The following is a 19,280-nucleotide window of genomic DNA, read 5'->3' as shown; positions in this document are numbered from 1 at the left end:
ATTACAACAAATAGGCTTCTCGATATTCTCGTTCAGTCAATGAACACTTAATTCAATAATATAGCATTTGTCACTTGAAGAGGGAAAAGTCTTAGCACATCATACATTCAATCTTGACTTGCTGAATACAGCAACTAGGAATAAATTACTTTCAGCGGAATTAATTAGTCACTTCTCACTAAGTATAGTAAAGGTAATCTTACCAGGATACAGCTTCATCAGATCATAAGGAGATCGAACAACATCTTTAAAGTCCTTGCTGACTTTTACTTTGTAGTAACACAAACTTAAAAGAATCTTCTATTTCCGCGATTGATTTATAGACTCGGGAGAATATAACCTTTTTGCACTTGGTTTAAATTATCTACCTATTTCTTCCTTTTCTTATACACATTATCCTATGTCCTGCACTTTTCCACTGCTAGGAGTTAGGAAGTTTGGTAGAAATCCAACTCCGAAAAAGGTAAGTTAAAATGCCAAGCGATTCCTGGCCCTTTCTATTCCGTTTTCGGCACATCGAAATCCCCCTTCAGTCTCTAGCTACGGTTCTCTATACTCCCCACTCGTTTTTCCTTTTTACTTTCGTTTTCGTGTCTACTCATTCCTTTTTCCCGCCAGTAACTAGTTCTCACTGGTTTAGCTCACATCAAACTTGCTTTTCCCTTGGTATATAGTATTTCACGCTCCAATGCGCACTAGGAGAAATTTGCATGTTTCTCACAACAACCAATCAAATGATATCACAAGGAATCTTCTGGATATATTAAAATTACGTATATCACAATTTCTTATATTATTATTAAAGTAACTATAAAGCAAATAAAATAAATGACACTTTAATACAGAGCCTTTTCATGTCTATGATATACCCTAAAATTACATAAATAAAATTAACAAAACTCAAAAGGAATTACATGAATAACATTTTATAAGCAAGAGACCGACAATAAATTTAAATAAGTCCTGCTTATGATATGGTAGATCATGTTAATTATGAATGAAGTATTATTAATTATAAATATCTTCATTCACAGTTTAACAATAATACATAAGGATCAAATATCATGTCAGCTTGAGCAATGTATAGCTAAACAAGGTCCCTTCTAATTTTATCAGGAAGTCAGGACAAACAATGAAAAGCAAACAGTAGGCATCAAGAACATAAAGTCAATAGAAATAGAGGTACAAAAAAAAAAAAAAAAAAAAAGACAAAATTAAGCATTTTCAGAGAATTTTCTGAATGCAGAATCTGATGCGCTTATATTTCAAGCTAACTGCTTAGTTTGTTAACCTCACACTTGTTTGGATTATGGTTAATACAGTGATAAGTAAACTAATTTCTTATTTTGTTTTTGTCTACAGATTAACCTATGTTAATTTATTTTTAAGGAAGAGAAAGCTTTAAAATCAGTGAAGGAATTTGTCCTACTTCAAACAAATCTTTGTATTTGAAGACATGTACCTTTCACAAAATTTTAATTTCCTGCCATGTTAGAGGTTGAATGGAAAAAAAGACAACATAACATGTCTGTTGATAAAGTGAGCTCTCATTACGGAGAATTCGTATGGACCACAGAAATAGATAGTTATAGCAGATGGTGTGGTAAAATTTTGTTAGCACTATGCCTATGAGACTTCAGTTATGATTTCTTTGGTAGTTTTGTTATAGTCAGTGGGTTTGTCATGATGGTGTTTGCTGTAGAGATAGTTGAGCAGTGATTATGCTATTGTTGATTCTTTGAGTTACTAAAACACTTGGTTAATGGGTTAATTTGTGTTTAGAAGAGCTGAAAAATTGTTTCACTGTTTTAGTAAAGATTCTATATTGTCAAAAATCGGAACTTAATAAATGTAAAAGACTGTCAAAAAGTGTTTTCATATCTTTCTCTCTCTTTTTACACATGCACTGTATCTGACATATTTCAATGACATGCTCATCATGCCTTTTTAAGAAGTGAGCCAATATCTCCTACATGTGAGGGCACAGTAAAAAAAAGTGGGTCTGCAAGCTGGCCACTGGAAAGTACAGAGGACTGAACCAGATAGTAATGCATTAGGCTTCTTGATGAGCTAGGGAATAATTACGTTGGTACTTACTCTGACAGATATACTAGAAGAGAGAGTTCATGCTTTTTGTGCTTGTTTTAGAATTACAGTCAAAACAATTAAGGCTTACTGTTCAACCATAATTCTAAATTAGACCAGTGTATCACATCTATAGTTGTGCGTTCTTCTGATTGTTTGCAAGATGAAAAACATCAGTTTCCTGAAAGATGCCTCCTGTCACCTCCATATGAATTCCTGCTGACTCTATATATGAGCCAGTTAACTCATCTTCAGATGAGAAGCCCTTATAAAGATTCTTTACAAATTGCAGGTTGCAAAACATGCGGAAGAACACGGGAATAGGGAAGCTGAAAGACATTTTGGACCTCCGCCTACAGAAAAAGTTTTTTTTAGGTTTTTTCCAGAAAATTATATTAAATTTCTTGGGTGCATCTTATACACTGGAAAACCTGTATAAGAGGTTCAAATACCATCTTTAGTCTTTGAAGGGCATCATCGATACCTATTGAGAGAGAGTCTGAGCATAGCAATATGTGGGAGCTGTGTTCATCTTCAAGTTTCTAACATGAAAAATCATGAAGGACACAAACACGAATAACAGTGATGATGTGGGTCATTAAAATGTCCAACTTTTACATCTGTTTTGAATTTAAGCCACTTCACTAACATTTATGACTTAAATTCAAACTTAAATGATATGCACAATTACTTACCGTATTTTCCGGTGTATAAGATGCACTTTTTTATCTTAAAAAAATTCATCTTAAAAATGGGGTGCGTCTTATATAATGAAGGTAAAGATTGTTTCCTCTTTTCAAAGTTATACGCACTCCCTTTTATGTTCCAAGATCTTTGTAACGGTGCAATCAAATTGATGCATGACCTTCACTTGACTTCTAGCGCATCATTGGCTAAGAATGGGGAGTCCCTATTCAAGTTTCATAATATCTTATCCGAGTAATCAGTTACCGATGTTTATCAGTATTGAGTTGACGTGTTGAGATATTTTGTGTTCAGTTTGATATTTCTCTGTAGATTTTAGTGATGGAAAAAAACAGGCGACATTCATATACTTCAAGTTACAAATTGCAGGTTGTAAAATATGCGGAAGAACATGGGAATAGGGAAGCTGAAAGACATTTTGGACCTCTGCCTACAGAAAGTTTTTTTTAGGTTTTTTTTCCAGAAAATTGTATTAAATTTCTTGGGTGCGTCTTATACACTGGAAAATATGGTACATGCATCAAAACCAAACATAATGTATTATTTCTGAAAGAACCTTAAATAGCAGTCTCAACAACAAATGTCCACCTAAGCTATTCAAACTATATTCTGTATGATCCCTTCTGTAAGAGGGACAGTACACAAGCATTGGTCCAATCTGACATTCCATATCAGAGATTACTAAATTCTAAGTTTACTATCCCCTTTTTTATGATTTGTTCTGTTTCAAAATTTCCTTGCTACATTTTGTTGCTTTCATTTGGTACTCACCACCTAATAACTCACCTGATAACCAATCTGACTTCTTTGATTATTATCTATGAAGGTTGATTTTTTATTCAAAAAGTAAGATAAAGTTCTCTTGGAGATTTCAGCCCTTATAATTTAAACTTTCCTTCTATAACTTCACAGCAAGAAGAGATGTTGAAGTATTTGCTGGATATAACTGTAAATTATCCATTTACATTTACAACCAAAATATCAGATAATCTAATCATTCTCCCAACACAATAGACCTTTCTTAACCAATTCTCTCTTCAAAAAGAAGAACTGTTTGATCTCCTCTTTGTTCCAGCCAATAAAAAGGAGATACTAAACTTAGAATTTAGTAATCTCTGATATTGAATGTCAGATTGGACCAATAACCCTTTCTATGTTTCTTTTTCTACAGATCAATCTTAACTAAAGCGAAATCTCAGCTTTTGCACCCTTTGGCGCTTTAACAGTACCACATAAGATAAGCTCCTTGATTTCTAGCTCAGTCAGCATCAATGATGCCCCTGAGTTTGAAAAATCTGGTTAAAATCCCATCTAGGATGCAAAAAATATTTAGAATGCTTATTCAAGCTGAAAGTGAGTCAGTCAATCTCATATGGAAGTAGAAGATTGTTCCACCTAAACACTCAGGTTTTTCATCCCATAAAACAGGCAAACTAGTCTGAAGAACACAAGCAATTTACTGATGTAACACACAGCATTGATCCAACATACCCTTAGTTGCTTTGATCATAAAACTGAAACAAACAAACAAAAACAAATCCTTGATTTCTATGCCTTTGACACAATCTTCCCATTTCTATATCTTTTTTCCATTATCTTATTAGTGTTTCTGAACGAATAACTAAAATAATCTTTGCTAGAATGAAGACTTTCATTTCTTACTCTACACACAAAATCCATGGCTACTATCGCAAGCCCTACTTCCGTGAAAAAGTGTCTTTAGCACACTTTTCAGAGAAAGAACAAAATATGTGAAACACCAGCATCTGACTCAGCCTATATACAGCCTGTAACATTTATCATAAAACTATATATAAAAAAAGAGCTAAATGTAGAAAACTTACCTCTTACTCAAATGGTAGTTAAACCTTTTTTTTTTCCCTTCGGGTTCTTCTAAGGCATGTTTTGATAGTCTGATTTTAAGTTGTCCATACCAATATATTTCATTTTTTATGTTCTTTTCTTCTTACTAAGTGGTCTGTCCTATCTCCAAAATAAGATCCCACACTGACTGGGAATACTGCAGACAACTGGGAACAAGAGAGAGAGAGAGAGGATCCTAGCACTCCTTGATAATGCTAGTTAGAGTTAGTGAAACAGTGGCATATAAATATTTAATTTAGTTAGTAAATTATTTATTTTCATTCCAGTTCCACATAGCTTTTATTCCAGAAACTTCAACCTGGATCACTGAATTAGCTACAGAAATTTAATCATGAAAATATGCCTTCCATGACAAGTTTGTATATTTATTTTTCTTACAGAGATCTGATAATCATAAAAAAAAAAAAAATCATCATTTTATTTTTTTCACTGAATAGATACACCAAATCTGTGAATGGTTGGTTATGCAGGACAGTTCTATCTTTAATTTCCTTGAAAAATAAATGGCAACATACTGGTTAACATTAAGTCTTCCAAGGAATAGATGAGGCATTTATGTTTATATATCTATGAACATTTTCTGCATCACAACTGCTTAAGTTACCAAAAATAATAAAATAAAATTTTTCAACAAAACTTACATCACCGAATGACTTAACTGTATTATCATATTAAAATTCTAAACACTATGAAATTTAAATATGAAACTGACCAGCCCATACAGCATCTCATATAGCACAGCTCCAAGACACCACCAATCAACAGATTTATCATAAGCTTGTTTCCTTAGAACTTCTGGAGCTAAATACTAAAAATGTAAAATAATATATTAGAACACTGACTGGAAAATTAATTACTGGCTTGACAGATAATAAAACAACTACAGCAGTAGGGTGTATATATATCCTATTCCTGTTAATGTGTCGTCTCCTATCTAAGAGCTTGATTGCCATGATGTGACTATGGGCATAACGACATGTGGTGAGGATCCTATCTCTTCCACATATCGTAAGTAATTCATGGCTGCAAATCGGTGTGTGCATAGGGCCAGTTTGCCTGATCTGAGGGACAAAAAACCCTCTACCTCCCTATGAGACCGGCTAACTCACGTTTAGTCAAAAGAGACCAGATACAGGTTCCTCACATCATGAATGGGAATCAAGCCCAGGTATTTCCAACCAAAGGGCTTCGTCTATACCGAATGAGCTACAGAGGCTCATGAATATATATATATCCAAATATTATATTAACTAAGAATTTTTTTTTGGAACAGGCTGATGGAAGAAAAACTTATCAATACATATATACATATGATTATATTATTATTAACACCAGACTTTCATAGAATCAAAAGACTCATTGCAGGAGGTACACATTGTTAAACACAAGGTTTATCAAACTCTGCTTTAAGGTCATTAAACATGGCTGCATTAGCTACACTGTCATTCAATGCATTTCACTGACCAACCACTTTATGCAAAGAATCTGCTCCTCACTCCGTTGCTCACATTGTTCCTGTAAGGGCTGTATTCTACCCTTTTCCTATTCTATAAAACATTTCTTCCACATTAAACTGATAACAATCCCCTCACCACCTTAAATGTGTCAATCATATCCCTTTCATTCTCCTCCTATTCACAAGGAATTGCAAACTGCATTCCCTCAAACTGTCTTCCAATCCCAGATTCCAAAGATCATTTACTGCACCTTAGTCAGTCTTCCCCGGACCTTTCTAATATCTTCATCACCATGAAAACCAATATGTGCAAATATGTGCACAATAATCCATGAGGCCTGATCATGGCTCTATATAGTGGAACCATAACCTCTTTATTTCTACATGCATCATTGCCATAATCCGATGTGATGATATCATAAATTGTGCAATGTGAACCCTGAACTTCAGGTCCTTGTCCACTGAGAGACAAAAAAAACTGAGTTTCTGGGTGAAAAAACCCTCTAACTCCGTATGAGACCGGTTAACTCACCTTTAGTCAAAAGAAACCAGATAAAGGTTCCTCATGTCATGGACGGGAATCGAACCCAGGTCTTTTCGACCAAAGGACTTCGTCTATACCGACTGAGCTACAGAGGCTCACAGGAGAGTTATATACAGATTATATTTTCAGAGGACCCACATTTGCAGTTTTAACCTCCACTCCTATAATTTCTATGCTGGTAGTGGCAGGATTTACAATTTCATTGCAATCTACATTGAGCTTGACAAATATGGCTGTCACCTGTCATTGCTGAATTGAAAATAGTTCCTGAGCTCTGGACTGTCAGCTGGTCCAAAGTGCATTTCATTTACAACTCATTTCCAATACTTCATTTACAATACTCAGCACTATAACATGTCATAAATTCTTGTAGTTTGTACATTTTGTTTTCTAGTCCACTGGAATTCCAGAGTTGTTAACCATCAACCAATGCTGTAAGGACTGTTTGTCACAAACTTGTTCGTTTAGTCCTGGCTGGGATTTGCTTTGTTGGATTTGGCTGGATGCTGGGGTTCAGTTTTTCCTGCAGATTTTGAAGCCACCACCTATGCATACGAGGTATCATGTTGGGTGGTTTGTTGTGCCATTTGGGGGTGGTTGGCATTTGATGTGGGTGCCTGTGCAGAGGTTGATGGGGCTCTTAGGTTTTCTCCTGTTGATTATTGGGTGGCCAAGAAATGTTTGCACCCTTTGTAGTTGACAGAATGTTGTCCATCACAGTTGGCACATTTAGTTAGCTCTGCTCCTAACTTTTTGCAGGAAGTCATCATGTGAGTTTTCTCCATATTTAGCAGTCAAATTTTTGACAATGGTGGCATTTTTTGGTTAATACCTTCCATTGTCATGTTTCTAGTTTTAAAGTCATGTCATAGACTGTTTTTAGGTCAGATTTCTTGGTACTTGTTGCAGTTTCCACTAGGACAGGAGGCATTGACCATTTATCTGCTTGGAGCATATGGCTAACTTTAACAGGGCTTAGTCTGCGGTTTTGGAGGGGTGATGACAGATTCTGTTATACCATGCAGTATCATCTTTAAATTTTTTTTCACTTTTTTAAAGAATATGTGGTACTGGACATTTTTTTTGTTCAAAACGTTTAGTGAGTATGCAGTAGCCTACCATCACTGGCTGTAGTCAGACTTCCTTGTCCATGTTACTAGCTTTCATAAAATTTATTTTAGTTTTTCAGAGCTGTGGCCACTTCCATCCATTGTTCCTTGGCTAGCAGGATAACAGGAGAAACTCTTTACTTATGTTGGTTTGCTTCTGTTTTCACAGGGGTTGTAGTTTCATTTCATGTTGGTTCCTTGCATCATTTTTTCCTTCTGACTTTGCAGAACCAGTCTTGTTCCTCAGCTGTTTCCTGAGTTAAATATGAGCCAAACTATGAGTACAACATCTGGGACTCTGTTTTTTTTTTTTGTTGACAACTGGAGTTAGTTGTTGGCCTCTCAAGCTCAACCTACAGTCAATCTGGCCAATTCATTTGCAAGAAGTCAAGAGAGAGAGAGAAACAGAATAAATCTAGTAACTAGTTTGTTCTTACTTCCAGAGAAGCCTCGAACCTAAAGTCACTAAAGACAGAATGAATAAGTCTCAATGAGTTATCAGAAATATATCAGAATCACCTAAGAACGTGATCTCTGTGGCGAGTAAAAGGAAGAATAACTTTAATGAGTGATGATATTAGACAAGTAACAGAAGCAGACACAATAGGTGAATTACTAATTACTCAGTAATTATTTTACAACAAGGTACTATCCAAATGGAGGCAAATTACTGCCAGATGTAACGCTGAGGAAAGAATAGAAGCAGATGAAGTTCCGCCATGGATTAGACAGAATATCGACTTGTGTATTATGAGCATGCTCAAGAAAATTGGTAGCTTCTCTAACTAAGCTGTTTGATTTAAGCCTCATTTCTGGAATGGTGCCCAAGGAGCAGAAAGAGGGCAAAATAGTTCTGCTGCATAAAGGAGGATCTAAGACAGAGGTAGCAAATTACAGACCAATGGTATCTCGGAAATGGTGCTTGAGTTATTAAAGAAGTTGGTAAAAAGCAGAATTCTGGAATGGGTAGATAGGAAAACAATACTCTATAAAGGTAACACTGGTTTTGAAAGAGAGGTCTTGCCTAATTTGCTCACTTTTTATAATAATGATCACTGAGATCGATATAGAAAATGGCCATATAATAATATTGCTGAACTTTATGAAGGCAATTTGACATACTACATGAAACTGTTACATAAATTGATGGAGATGGAGATTAATCTGGTGATAAGATAGAGGCTGATAGATGCACGTTAGAGTATTACATGGGAGAAATCAATCCAAGAAAAGTTAACTGACTAGTGCAGGCTTGTGTCACTTGGGCTGCTGCTAGTTATTTTGTAAATCAATGATATACGCAATGATTTAAGAGGAAATATCCAGTTGTCCATCATGTACATCACTCACCTATATCATTACACCAATAAAATTTCAGTTGAGTCCTATGCTTCCTTCTTGGTGCGCTAATTTCTTTGTCCGTGTGTGTATATGACAGGAGGTAGATTTTTATTCCTTCAACTCTGTAACCAATGTTGGGGTTCTAAGAATCTATGTTCTTTCACCTGTTCATTTATATATTATCAGCTTCTACATTTGGCTGAAAATCTGATCTGCAGTGTTTCTGACGCCAGCACCTGTATTCTCATTTGACAAATCTTGTGTTGCACAAATCAGAAAAGTTGTAGAGTGTCAAGCTCTAGCTCCGATTTCTCTCTCTCCTGCGTTGATGTGAAAACCTGTACCACAAAATACATGAATTCAGCTAGTCATGACTGTCAAGGAAAAGTCAAAATCATATTATATACATGCACTTTTCCCCCCTTTTTTTCTTTTTGAAAGAGAGAGAAAATGCTTTTATTTAACTGCCAACTTAAAAACCAAACCATTCAAACTTTTCAGCCCTTTTATCTATGCCCTTTGCATTACAGTTAAGTGGTGTTTAATGTGGGGTGTTCTCCTTTACAGTAATTTAAAAACAGTTGCAAGAAATGGGGGTGGAGGAAAGAGTGTCCATATAGTAGTCATAGTGCCCTACAATAATATTTACCTCTGGAGTACCACAAAATGTTGTGGTGGTTCCCTTTTCCTGTAAACCTTCTTTGCACAGTCCAAAATCAGTCAGTACCACATGACCCTAATAAAAGGGAGTTAAAAAAATGTAAATCTAAGGAAATAATAATAATTGTTATTTTTTATTATATATTAAATAAGAAACTTGTTACTGTTTTTTTTTTTTACTACATTTTAAATATTTTTCAGTTATCTGTGGGCTATTCATTGCTTATTTGCTAAATATTAGTTGGTGTATTGATTGTACTTGTTTTGCAATGTTTATTTGGCAATGGGTTAAATCTACTAATTAAGTGCATATTTCATGAATGTTGTAAAGGAATGCAAAATCAGCAGATAAGATCTGCCCCAGATGTGCACTATAGCAAATACCAAAGCTGTTTCACACTCACTACTACAAACAATAAAAGCTGAAAACCTTCATTATACACTCAGAAAGATTAATTTCCTTACAAATAATGTCAGAATTAAGGAGACAAAGGAAAAAATATAACAAAAGAAAATCACAGCAGCAGAAACCAAAACAATAGAAAATTATTATTATTATTTTTTTATTATTATTATTCAGGCCTCCAAGGAGTCAAAAGACTCATCGAGGGAGGTCCTTCCTAAGACATAAAGTCTGTCAAGACTCATCGAGGGGAGGCCCCCCCGAGAAACACAAAGTCTATCATACCACTCTTTAAACTCACTGACCGTTCTCGCTCCCACCACTCCATCAGGCAATGCATTCCACGGCTCAACCACCCTCCACACAAAGAAACCACTCCTTACCCTCTTGCTCACAGTTTCCTTTCGTAACTTCCAGGGATGGCCTCTTGTCATCAATCCTTCCCGCTGTTCAACCAAGCAAAAGAACTCCCCAGTGTCAACCCTGTAACCACCTCTCAACAGTTTAAAAGTCTCAATCATATCACCTCTCCTCCTTCTATCCACCAAACTCTGCAGTCCACATTCTCTCAGCCGATCCTCATAACTATCCTTGTACAGTCCTGAAACCATCTTTGTCATCCGTCTTTGTATCCTTTCCACAGTTAATTTATCCCCTTCAAATCCTGGGGACCAAATCTGAGAACAATAGTCCAAGTGTGGTCTGATCAGAGACTTATACAACGGAATGATAACCCTCTTATCTCTGCAGGTCAGAGTCCTTCTCATAATAGCAGCAATCTTCTGTGTTACCTTCACCACCTTTGCAATATGTCCCCTAAATTTCAGGTTTCTATCAATCATCAACCCCAGATCTCTTGTCTCCCCTACTTCCTCCAGTATAACTCCTCCCATAGAGTATGCAGCATCCCATCGATGTTTCCCAAACCTCAAGACCTTACATTTTGCTGCATTAAACTGACACCCCCATTCATTTGCCCATCTATCTAGCTTATTTAAATCCTCTTGCAGGGCTACCACATCTGCACTATTACTAATAATCCTTCCCAGCTTTGCATCATCCGCAAACAACTGAATATCCCCCTGCAATCCACTGGGTATGTCATTGATATAAAGGTTAAACAATATAGGTCCTAGTACTGAGCCCTGTGGGACCCCACTTGTAACCCTCTGCCTCCTGGAAACTGCTCCACCATACACAACTCTCTGATACCTATCAGACAGCCAATCCTGAATCCAGTTGACCAATCTGACATCCAGACCCATGTGCTGCAACTTAAATATCAGCTTATCGTGTGGCAGCCTGTCAAATGCCTTCGCCAAGTCTAAGAAAATTGCAGTATATGCCTTTCCCTCATCTAATGTTCTTGAAACTTTATTATAAAAGGCTAGCATATTGCTAAAACAAGAGCGCCCTTTCACAAATCCATGTTGATTATCACAGATAACATTACCCTCATCTGCCCAATGCTGTATACGGTCCCTCACTACTTTCTCCAAGATCTTAACAACTACTGATGACACACAGACTGGCCTATAATTAGACACTTCCAGTCTGTTACCACCCTTACGCAATAGCACTATCTTACCTTCCTTCCATTCCCTGGGCACCTTTGCCAAAGCCAGACTTTCATTGAAAAGCCACGTTAAAGGCACTGTCAATTCCCTAGCACATTCTCTGAAAACTCGTGGTGAAATACCATCCAGTCCCACAGCTTTACTGACATCCAGAGTACTCAGTATCTGAAACACACTCTCCTCCTGTACCTCCAGACCTCGAACCAGTCCTATCCCTCTAGCATTAAAACTGACTCCTCTAGGATGAAATACTCCAATAAAGTGTTCATTGAACAATTCCACTATGTCCTCTGCATCAGTCACTCTATTCCCATTTTTATCCCACAATATCATTCTTCCACAGTCATTTCTCCTCCTACTGGCCACATAGCTAAAAAAATTCCCTAGGATTTTCTTTGGATCTTAGGGCCAATCTCCTCTCATATTCCAGTTTTGCTTTCCTTACCACACTAGTCACTCTTATGGCCTGTGTCTTATATTCCTCATGCATCTCTTCACCTGTCTCCTTATATCTCTTCCATAGCCTCTTTTTCGCATGCAATTCCTGTTTAATATTGTTTGTCATCCACTTTACTCCAAATTGCGTCCTCTTCTTCACTCGTGGTATACAACTTACTATTGCTGATAACAAATATTCTTTCACAATTTCCCACGCACTAGTGATATCCCGGCCTTCCAATTCCTGCCTCCATGAAACTTCCCGAAGTTGACGTCTAAGACTATTATAATCACCTGCCTTATAATTCCACATAAGTTCCCGTTTCTTTGATACTCCTGCATGTCTATTCATTTTCCAAGTCAACACCATATGGTCACTCTCTCCAACTGGTGGGAGAGACATCAACTCAGTTATTATCAACTCTTCTGATGCTATAAAACCAAATCCAAAACTTTTTAACCTCTTGTTCCCTCTGTTACATGTTGCCTAAGACATTTGTCCCTCAAGAATTCTAGAAATTCCATTCCCCTATTGCTACATGCATCTTCCTCTCTCTCCAATTTATACTACTGAAGTTAAAATCTCCACATAACAATCATTCTTCTTGCACTTGCCAAACTTAGCTGTCTAAACATCTCCTGGTCCCCATCCTCTGTGCTCTTGGGTCTGTAGCAACACTCCACTAAATATCCTGTCTTGCCTACCTCTACCTCACGCCATACGCTCTCAAAATCATTTGTCTCACTTCCTTCCAAATTCTCCACTCTTAGAGGACATAGGTCATCACTTATCATAAGCAGTACCCCACCACCACACTTTCCCTTCCTATCCTGACGAAAAATGCTATATCCAGCGACTTCTATTCCTGTTGTTATATCCCCTTCTGTCAACCACATCTCAGTGATCCCAATAATTTTTGGCCAGGCTGATGCTATCTGCGCCACCAATTCCTCTCCCTTATTCCGGATACTCCTGGCATTAGTATAAAGCATGTAAATGCCATTGTTTCTATACCCAGCATTATCCCTTCTAGACTCCACTGGGCTCAGTGTTACCTGACATTGTCTCCCTTCTCCCAAGTATCTATTCCCACAAGAGGCCACCCCTGCTATCATCCTCCCTGGGACACACTGCCTCGTTCAGAACAGCAATCTCTCCAGATGCCTACATCCTTCCTCATTCAAATGTAAACGGTCTCTCGCATACAATTCCTCTCTTTCCTCAAACGCACTCCAAGCATCCACATATACCAGTCCTCTCTTGTCACACATTCTCGCTATTATGCCATTCAATATCACCGCTCTTCTGCTCAGCTCATCATTATCATACCTAGGCAACACGCACACTATTTTTCCTCTCTCTGTCTTCTTCCGTACAGTCTCAAGCAAAAATCTCATATCTCTCGCTGCCCGACTTACATTACCACTCAAGTCATTCGTTCCTACCATCACAATCATCTCATCCACCCTTTCACCTCTCTTAATTGCCATAGCCACCCTTTCTATTGTTCCTCCTGGCAAACACTCCTCACGCATCCTATCTTGAACACCACGGATCATTGAGTCGCCATACATTATACCTCTTACCATTCCCTCGCTCCTATTGTTTCCATTCTCTCCTCTTCTTTCATTCCCATACCTCTCTCTTCTACTGTTTCCATTCTCTCCTCTTCTAGCACTCCCATACATCTCTCTCATTCCCTCTCTCCTACTGTTTCCATTTTCTCCACTTCTAGCACTTCCATATCCCACTCTTATTCTGTCTCTCCTACTACTGTTTCCATCCTCTCGTCTTCTAGCATTCCCATATCTCTCTCTCATTCCATCTCTCCTACCGTTTCCATTCTCTCCTCTTCTAGCACTTCCATATCTCTCTCTCATTCCATCTCTCCTACTGTTTCCATCCTCTTGTCTGCTAGCATTCCCATACCTCTCTCTCATTCCCTCTCTTCTACTGTTTCCATTCTCTCCTCTTCTAGCACCCCCATACCTCTCACTCATATTCCCTAAATTCTCTATCTCTCCTACTCTGATTTGCCTTGCATTTATCTCTTCCATTCTCCTAATCTTATGTTTCATACTTCTGCTCTCATTCACAAGACATTCCACCTCCTCTTTCAACTCATCTATCTCCCTCTGCAGGTCAGTCACTCTTAATCTAAATTCACTCTCCCAAACAAAACCATCTCCTAAACTTTCACAGTCACTCACACCTTCCACACTATCAACTATTATTTTCTCATTCTCTCCTATCACACTACTTGTCTTCCTACATTCATTCCCCGTTCCTGGAGCAACAAAGTCGGATATCGATATATCTAATGTACTTATTTCCTCCAACTGCCTGCATTTTGCGCACATACGCTCTTCACTCTCTTTAACAAGCCACATTGTGGATAACAGAATAACAGCAATGGCAGGAAATCATATATTGATGGCAAAGCACAACACAAAGGAGTACCAGGAATCATACATAAAGCACACAAAATAACAACACGAAAAGTACAAATGCAAACAATAACAGGAGAACATAAGAAAGAACTAGAAGAGAGTGAAATTACAAAAATGTAGAATTAACATTTCAATTCTGAAAGGTTATACTGGCTTAAATTAATGCCACTCACCTGAAATCTACAAAATGAACTAGTGTAAATGTGGGTATAATGTAAAAATTTAGGTTTTTACAATTTAAAAAAAAAAAATAGGTCAAACACTAAATCAGAAATTTAGAAGTTTTTACCTCATAAATAAAGAATCTTTCAAACATAAAATGAGCTGCTACCCAAATAATTTCATAACTTTTACTTAAACTTTGAATTAAATAAATACTGTATATTTTGTAATATTTCTTTAATTTACAATTGTAAGAAAACAGTATCAATTTATGTCATCAGTACATCAATGAGTTTCTGTTCAATCAGGTTAAGCTGACATTGACACCTGCCGTGTCTATCACCTCTCTCTCTCTCTCTCTCTTCAGGCTGACAAATGTTCATCACTTCTGTTCCTCTCCTCTTTGTAATTGGAGATCATCAAGTTGACTGTGATCACCGAGTTTTAATTGTACAAGACTGCACACAGTTTATTTTGAGTAAGTGACGTTAAATTAAGCTAATGTAACATTTCAGGGGGGGGGTAGGGGATAATTTCCTTACTGGGAATTATTCCAGGGTAAAAGATATGTGCAATACATCTCTAATACAGAGAACTTAGCCTCTCCTTTACCAAGACCGTACTGCGTGGTGAAGAGTCAACATCCTTCCAGAGGTGCACCCGTTTTCACAGAGCAGTGTGGATCTAGAATGGAAAGTCAAAAAATATTCCAGAGGAAGGCAACCATCTCTGTACCTTGCCAAGAACATTCTATGAACATGCCAAAAATGAGAAAGTATGATATGGTGCTGGATGGTAAGACCCCTGGGCCTGAAGGCATCCAACATGCAACTGGTGAAGAACAGAGGGCTTCCACAAGTAGAACTAGTTGTTATGATGTGTCCAGGTCAAACCTTGAAGGAAGCTTGGTCACAGATGTTGCTGGTTGGAAAAGGAAAGCTCCCTATTTCACAAGAACCCACAACACTGGAACTTGGAATGTTAGAAGTATGAATCTAGGTAAGCTGGAAATAAAGATGGAAATGGAGTGCAAGAAGCTGGATATATATTGAGAATAAGTGAACATTTTCAGTCAGGGGACTATATGGTGTATTTAGTCCCTTCACTGAATATTACTCAGGACATGAGATTAGTCATAAAAATGGAGTATCTTTCTTACTCAGGAAAAAAATAGCTAGGCACAGTATGCATCAGGCTATAATCCAGTGAGTGACAGAATCCTTTCTCTCAGAGTCAGTGGATATCCAATGAAAATGACCATCATACAGGTTTATGCACCCACTACAGGGGCACCAGAAGAAGACACAGAAGAAAAATTTTATGGCAAGTTACAAGAAGTGATAGATGCAACACCAAAGCGAGATTTATGTCTACTTATCGGAGATCAGAATGCAAAAGTAGGAGAAACTGAGGAACAAGTTGTTTTGGTTTAGGCATTCGTAACAATACAGGAAATATATCAATCCACATGAAATATCATTAACAAACAAGACAAACAGTAGGGGCCCAAGAACAGAACCCTGAGGCACACTATTGGTCACTCTCCTTTTATGTGACATGGCTCTGTCAAATCTGGAATGAAAGGTTCAATTTGTTAGTGAGCATTTCATTCAGGATTTAACTAGGATCTAAAAACTCCATAAAAAGGAAATGCTTGTACATAAGGTGTAAGAACAGAACCCTGAGGCACACTATTGGTCACCCTCCTTTTATGTGACATGGCTCTGTCAAATCTGGAATGAAAGGTTCAATTTGTTAGTGAGCATTTCATTCAGGATTTAACTAGGATCTAAAAACTCCATAAAAAGGAAATGCTTGTACATAAGGTGTAAGTGAAAACTTTAATGTATTAATATTTTATTAACGGAATTTTTTTAAGTGATAAATTGTAAACTGTGTTATAAATAACATACCAGAGTCTAAAAGGTCTTAGTGAAGGTTACTTTAGAAGGAGAAAGTTTAAGCCAAGTCCACTTTAGCCTAATCGGCTTTTGAACATAACCCCGGGGCATCGCAATGCGAAGTCCAAGACACATGTACGGCACCCATGAGATGGGTAGCATACCGGGGAGAAGCGCAGGGGAGTGTGCAAAAAAAATTAGGTGTCATGAGCAATCAGTGACGTAGTTGGAAGAGCAGACAAGGGGATATATAAGGATTTGGCAGCGAAAATAGAGCTCTCTCAGTCCTCTGTTCTTCGCGGTGTCTCTCTCCCTTAGCTGTGAGTTCCAATATAAGCAGTTCGTGGCGATGACTAGAAGAATGGTCAATGACATCTACAAAGTCAGGTAGCGATCCGTTTCAAGCATAGCAGCAGCACAGCCATGCAGCAAGCGGAGACCGCAGCTTTATGCAGAGTCGTACGTGCCTATCCGTCGAAGTGGTGTCGTTAAAGTTATAGGAACAGCAGTGGTTCGTGATCATAATCACTGGTGGTAGGAAGTCTAAGGAAATTACAGATAGCAGACCTAGGAACCTAACTGAAGGGAATCAGCAAGGATTGATGTTAAGCTCACGTGGCCGGTAACGTAGAAACTTTTGTCTTTCATACTGAGAACAGGACTAGAGCGAGTGAAAGTGCTAACCGTATATGTGATAGGACCTTTTTATAACTGTCTGGACAATAGCATTTTACTTTGTGGCTAAATGTTGCATTTTTACAAGTTCATTGTTACTAAATTATGCCCATGATAGAATTTTGGTATATTGTAGTCTAATCTGGGGAATTGAAAAGTTGTTCATTTATATAACTGTGATAAGTTAACGAGAATTAGATAAATTGATCTATCACAAATATTTTAAGTGACTATTTAGTTATAATTAGATAGATATAATCAGAACTTTTGAGATTTTCTTTCATGAACAAGTCATTATATGTCTAAAGCAAAGTTTTGATCTCTGTGTACAATACCTTAGTGTAAAATAAATATTATGCTTTTTATACCTAAGAAACTTGCCTGATTGCCTGATTTCTCACGCCAATGTACCACTTGCTAAAATTAGAACCTGTATAAATTCAAGTGCGGGGGAGGAGGAGATTTGGTCACGACTGCTGATTAAGGAATAAACTAATAGGGTGTATTAAATAATAGATTCTAATACCGTGTGATTATCTGCATGTTAACTCTCTGACAGGAATAACTTTTTGTATAGGAATCAAGATGGCGCTGCTGTACTAACAAATAAATTTTTCTTGATTTCGAAAAGGAGCTAACTCCAGAACTGCAACAATAGAAAAATTTGGCTCTTGCCCAGGGCATTCTCTTCGTCTGCATGAATAGTACACGTGATCCATCAGAAAGAATGGTATCTAATAAAAATCGACTCTAAGACTAAGCACTGTAAAATTAGCTGCCAGAACAGGAACAGCAGAACAATTAATCGAAAGAAACTATAAGATTTATGAAGGACAATAAGGCACATCACACCATGATATAACAGCTTGCTTGTATTGTTCAGAGAGCCATTCTCTGATCTAGCCATCTAACCAGTATACTATCTATTCCTATCCTCTGCAGCTTGTACACCAACTTATCATGTGGTAATCTATCAAAAGCCTTTGCAAAATCCAAGAATATCACTGTATATGATTCTCCCTTATCCAACACATTCGTCACCTTATCATAAAACATAAGCATATTGCTAAAACAAACCCTGCCCTTCACAAATCTATGCTGACCATTTAACAGCATCAACCTGCCATCACAGAGAATCTTATGTTCATCAACTCAATCCTGTATTCTATTCCTAACTAATTTTTTCAACACTTTGATCACAACTGCAGATATACAGACTGGTCTATAATTGGAACCATCCTTGTGGAGAGGTATTATTTTGCCTTCTTTCCACTCCTTAGGAACCTTCCCCACTGCAAGCTTAAGCAGGAAAAGAGCGTGATTGACTCTTTTGTACATTCTTTAAAAATATGTGGTGATGTGCCATCCATTCCCACAGGCCTCATTAACATCTAACCCGAGCAACACTTGATACATCTCTGATTCTTTCACCTTTAATTCTTGCCTCCCACCTGTGTTGCACAGCATCATTCACACCACTATGATATACACTGATGAAGTGTTCACTAAATAATTCCACTACATCATTTGCTATAGTTACTCTGCTAACATAACTCTCCACCAGCATCAACCTGCCATAATTATTTTTCCTCTTTCTTGCCACATAGCTTGAAACATTCCCTTGGATTAGATGATACCTGACTGGCCAATCTCCTCTCATATTCTGCTTTTCTTTTTTACCATGCTTGTCACATTTCTGGCCTGCACTTTATATTCTTTGTGCATCTGTTCACTATTGTTGTACTTCCTCCATAACTTCTTTTATAACACTGCTTAATTGATTTTGCTGTTCATCCATCTCACTCCTACTATATTTATTCACTTAACTCTTGGTATGCAGTTATGCATTGCTTGTGTTAGATACTGCCTTATCATTTCCAATGCACTGT

General features: G+C 37.4%; 1 protein-coding gene across 2 annotated transcripts in view; it reads right to left on the bottom strand.

Moving 5' to 3' along the window:
• Positions 1–19,280, bottom strand: part of LOC150095214 (serine/threonine-protein kinase Sgk2-like) — a 279,354-nt gene that overhangs the window by 52,311 nt on the left and 207,763 nt on the right. For both annotated transcript variants that reach the window (XM_090410485.1, XM_090410484.1), the window contains exons 11-12: positions 9,774–9,860; positions 5,387–5,482 (exon numbers count right to left, since the gene is read on the bottom strand). In XM_090410485.1, the coding sequence (XP_090266611.1) occupies positions 5,387–5,482; positions 9,774–9,860 (183 nt within the window). The remainder of the gene's footprint in view (positions 1–5,386; positions 5,483–9,773; positions 9,861–19,280) is intronic.

The sequence above is a fragment of the Typopeltis vanoorti genome, chromosome 20, assembly GCF_054136105.1.
Source record: "Typopeltis vanoorti isolate ZY-2024b chromosome 20, IOZ_Tvanoo_1.0, whole genome shotgun sequence".
NCBI lineage: Eukaryota > Metazoa > Arthropoda > Arachnida > Uropygi > Thelyphonidae > Typopeltis > Typopeltis vanoorti.
Note: the sequence above shows the minus strand (reverse complement) of the source record. Positions and strands in the feature narration are given on the sequence as shown.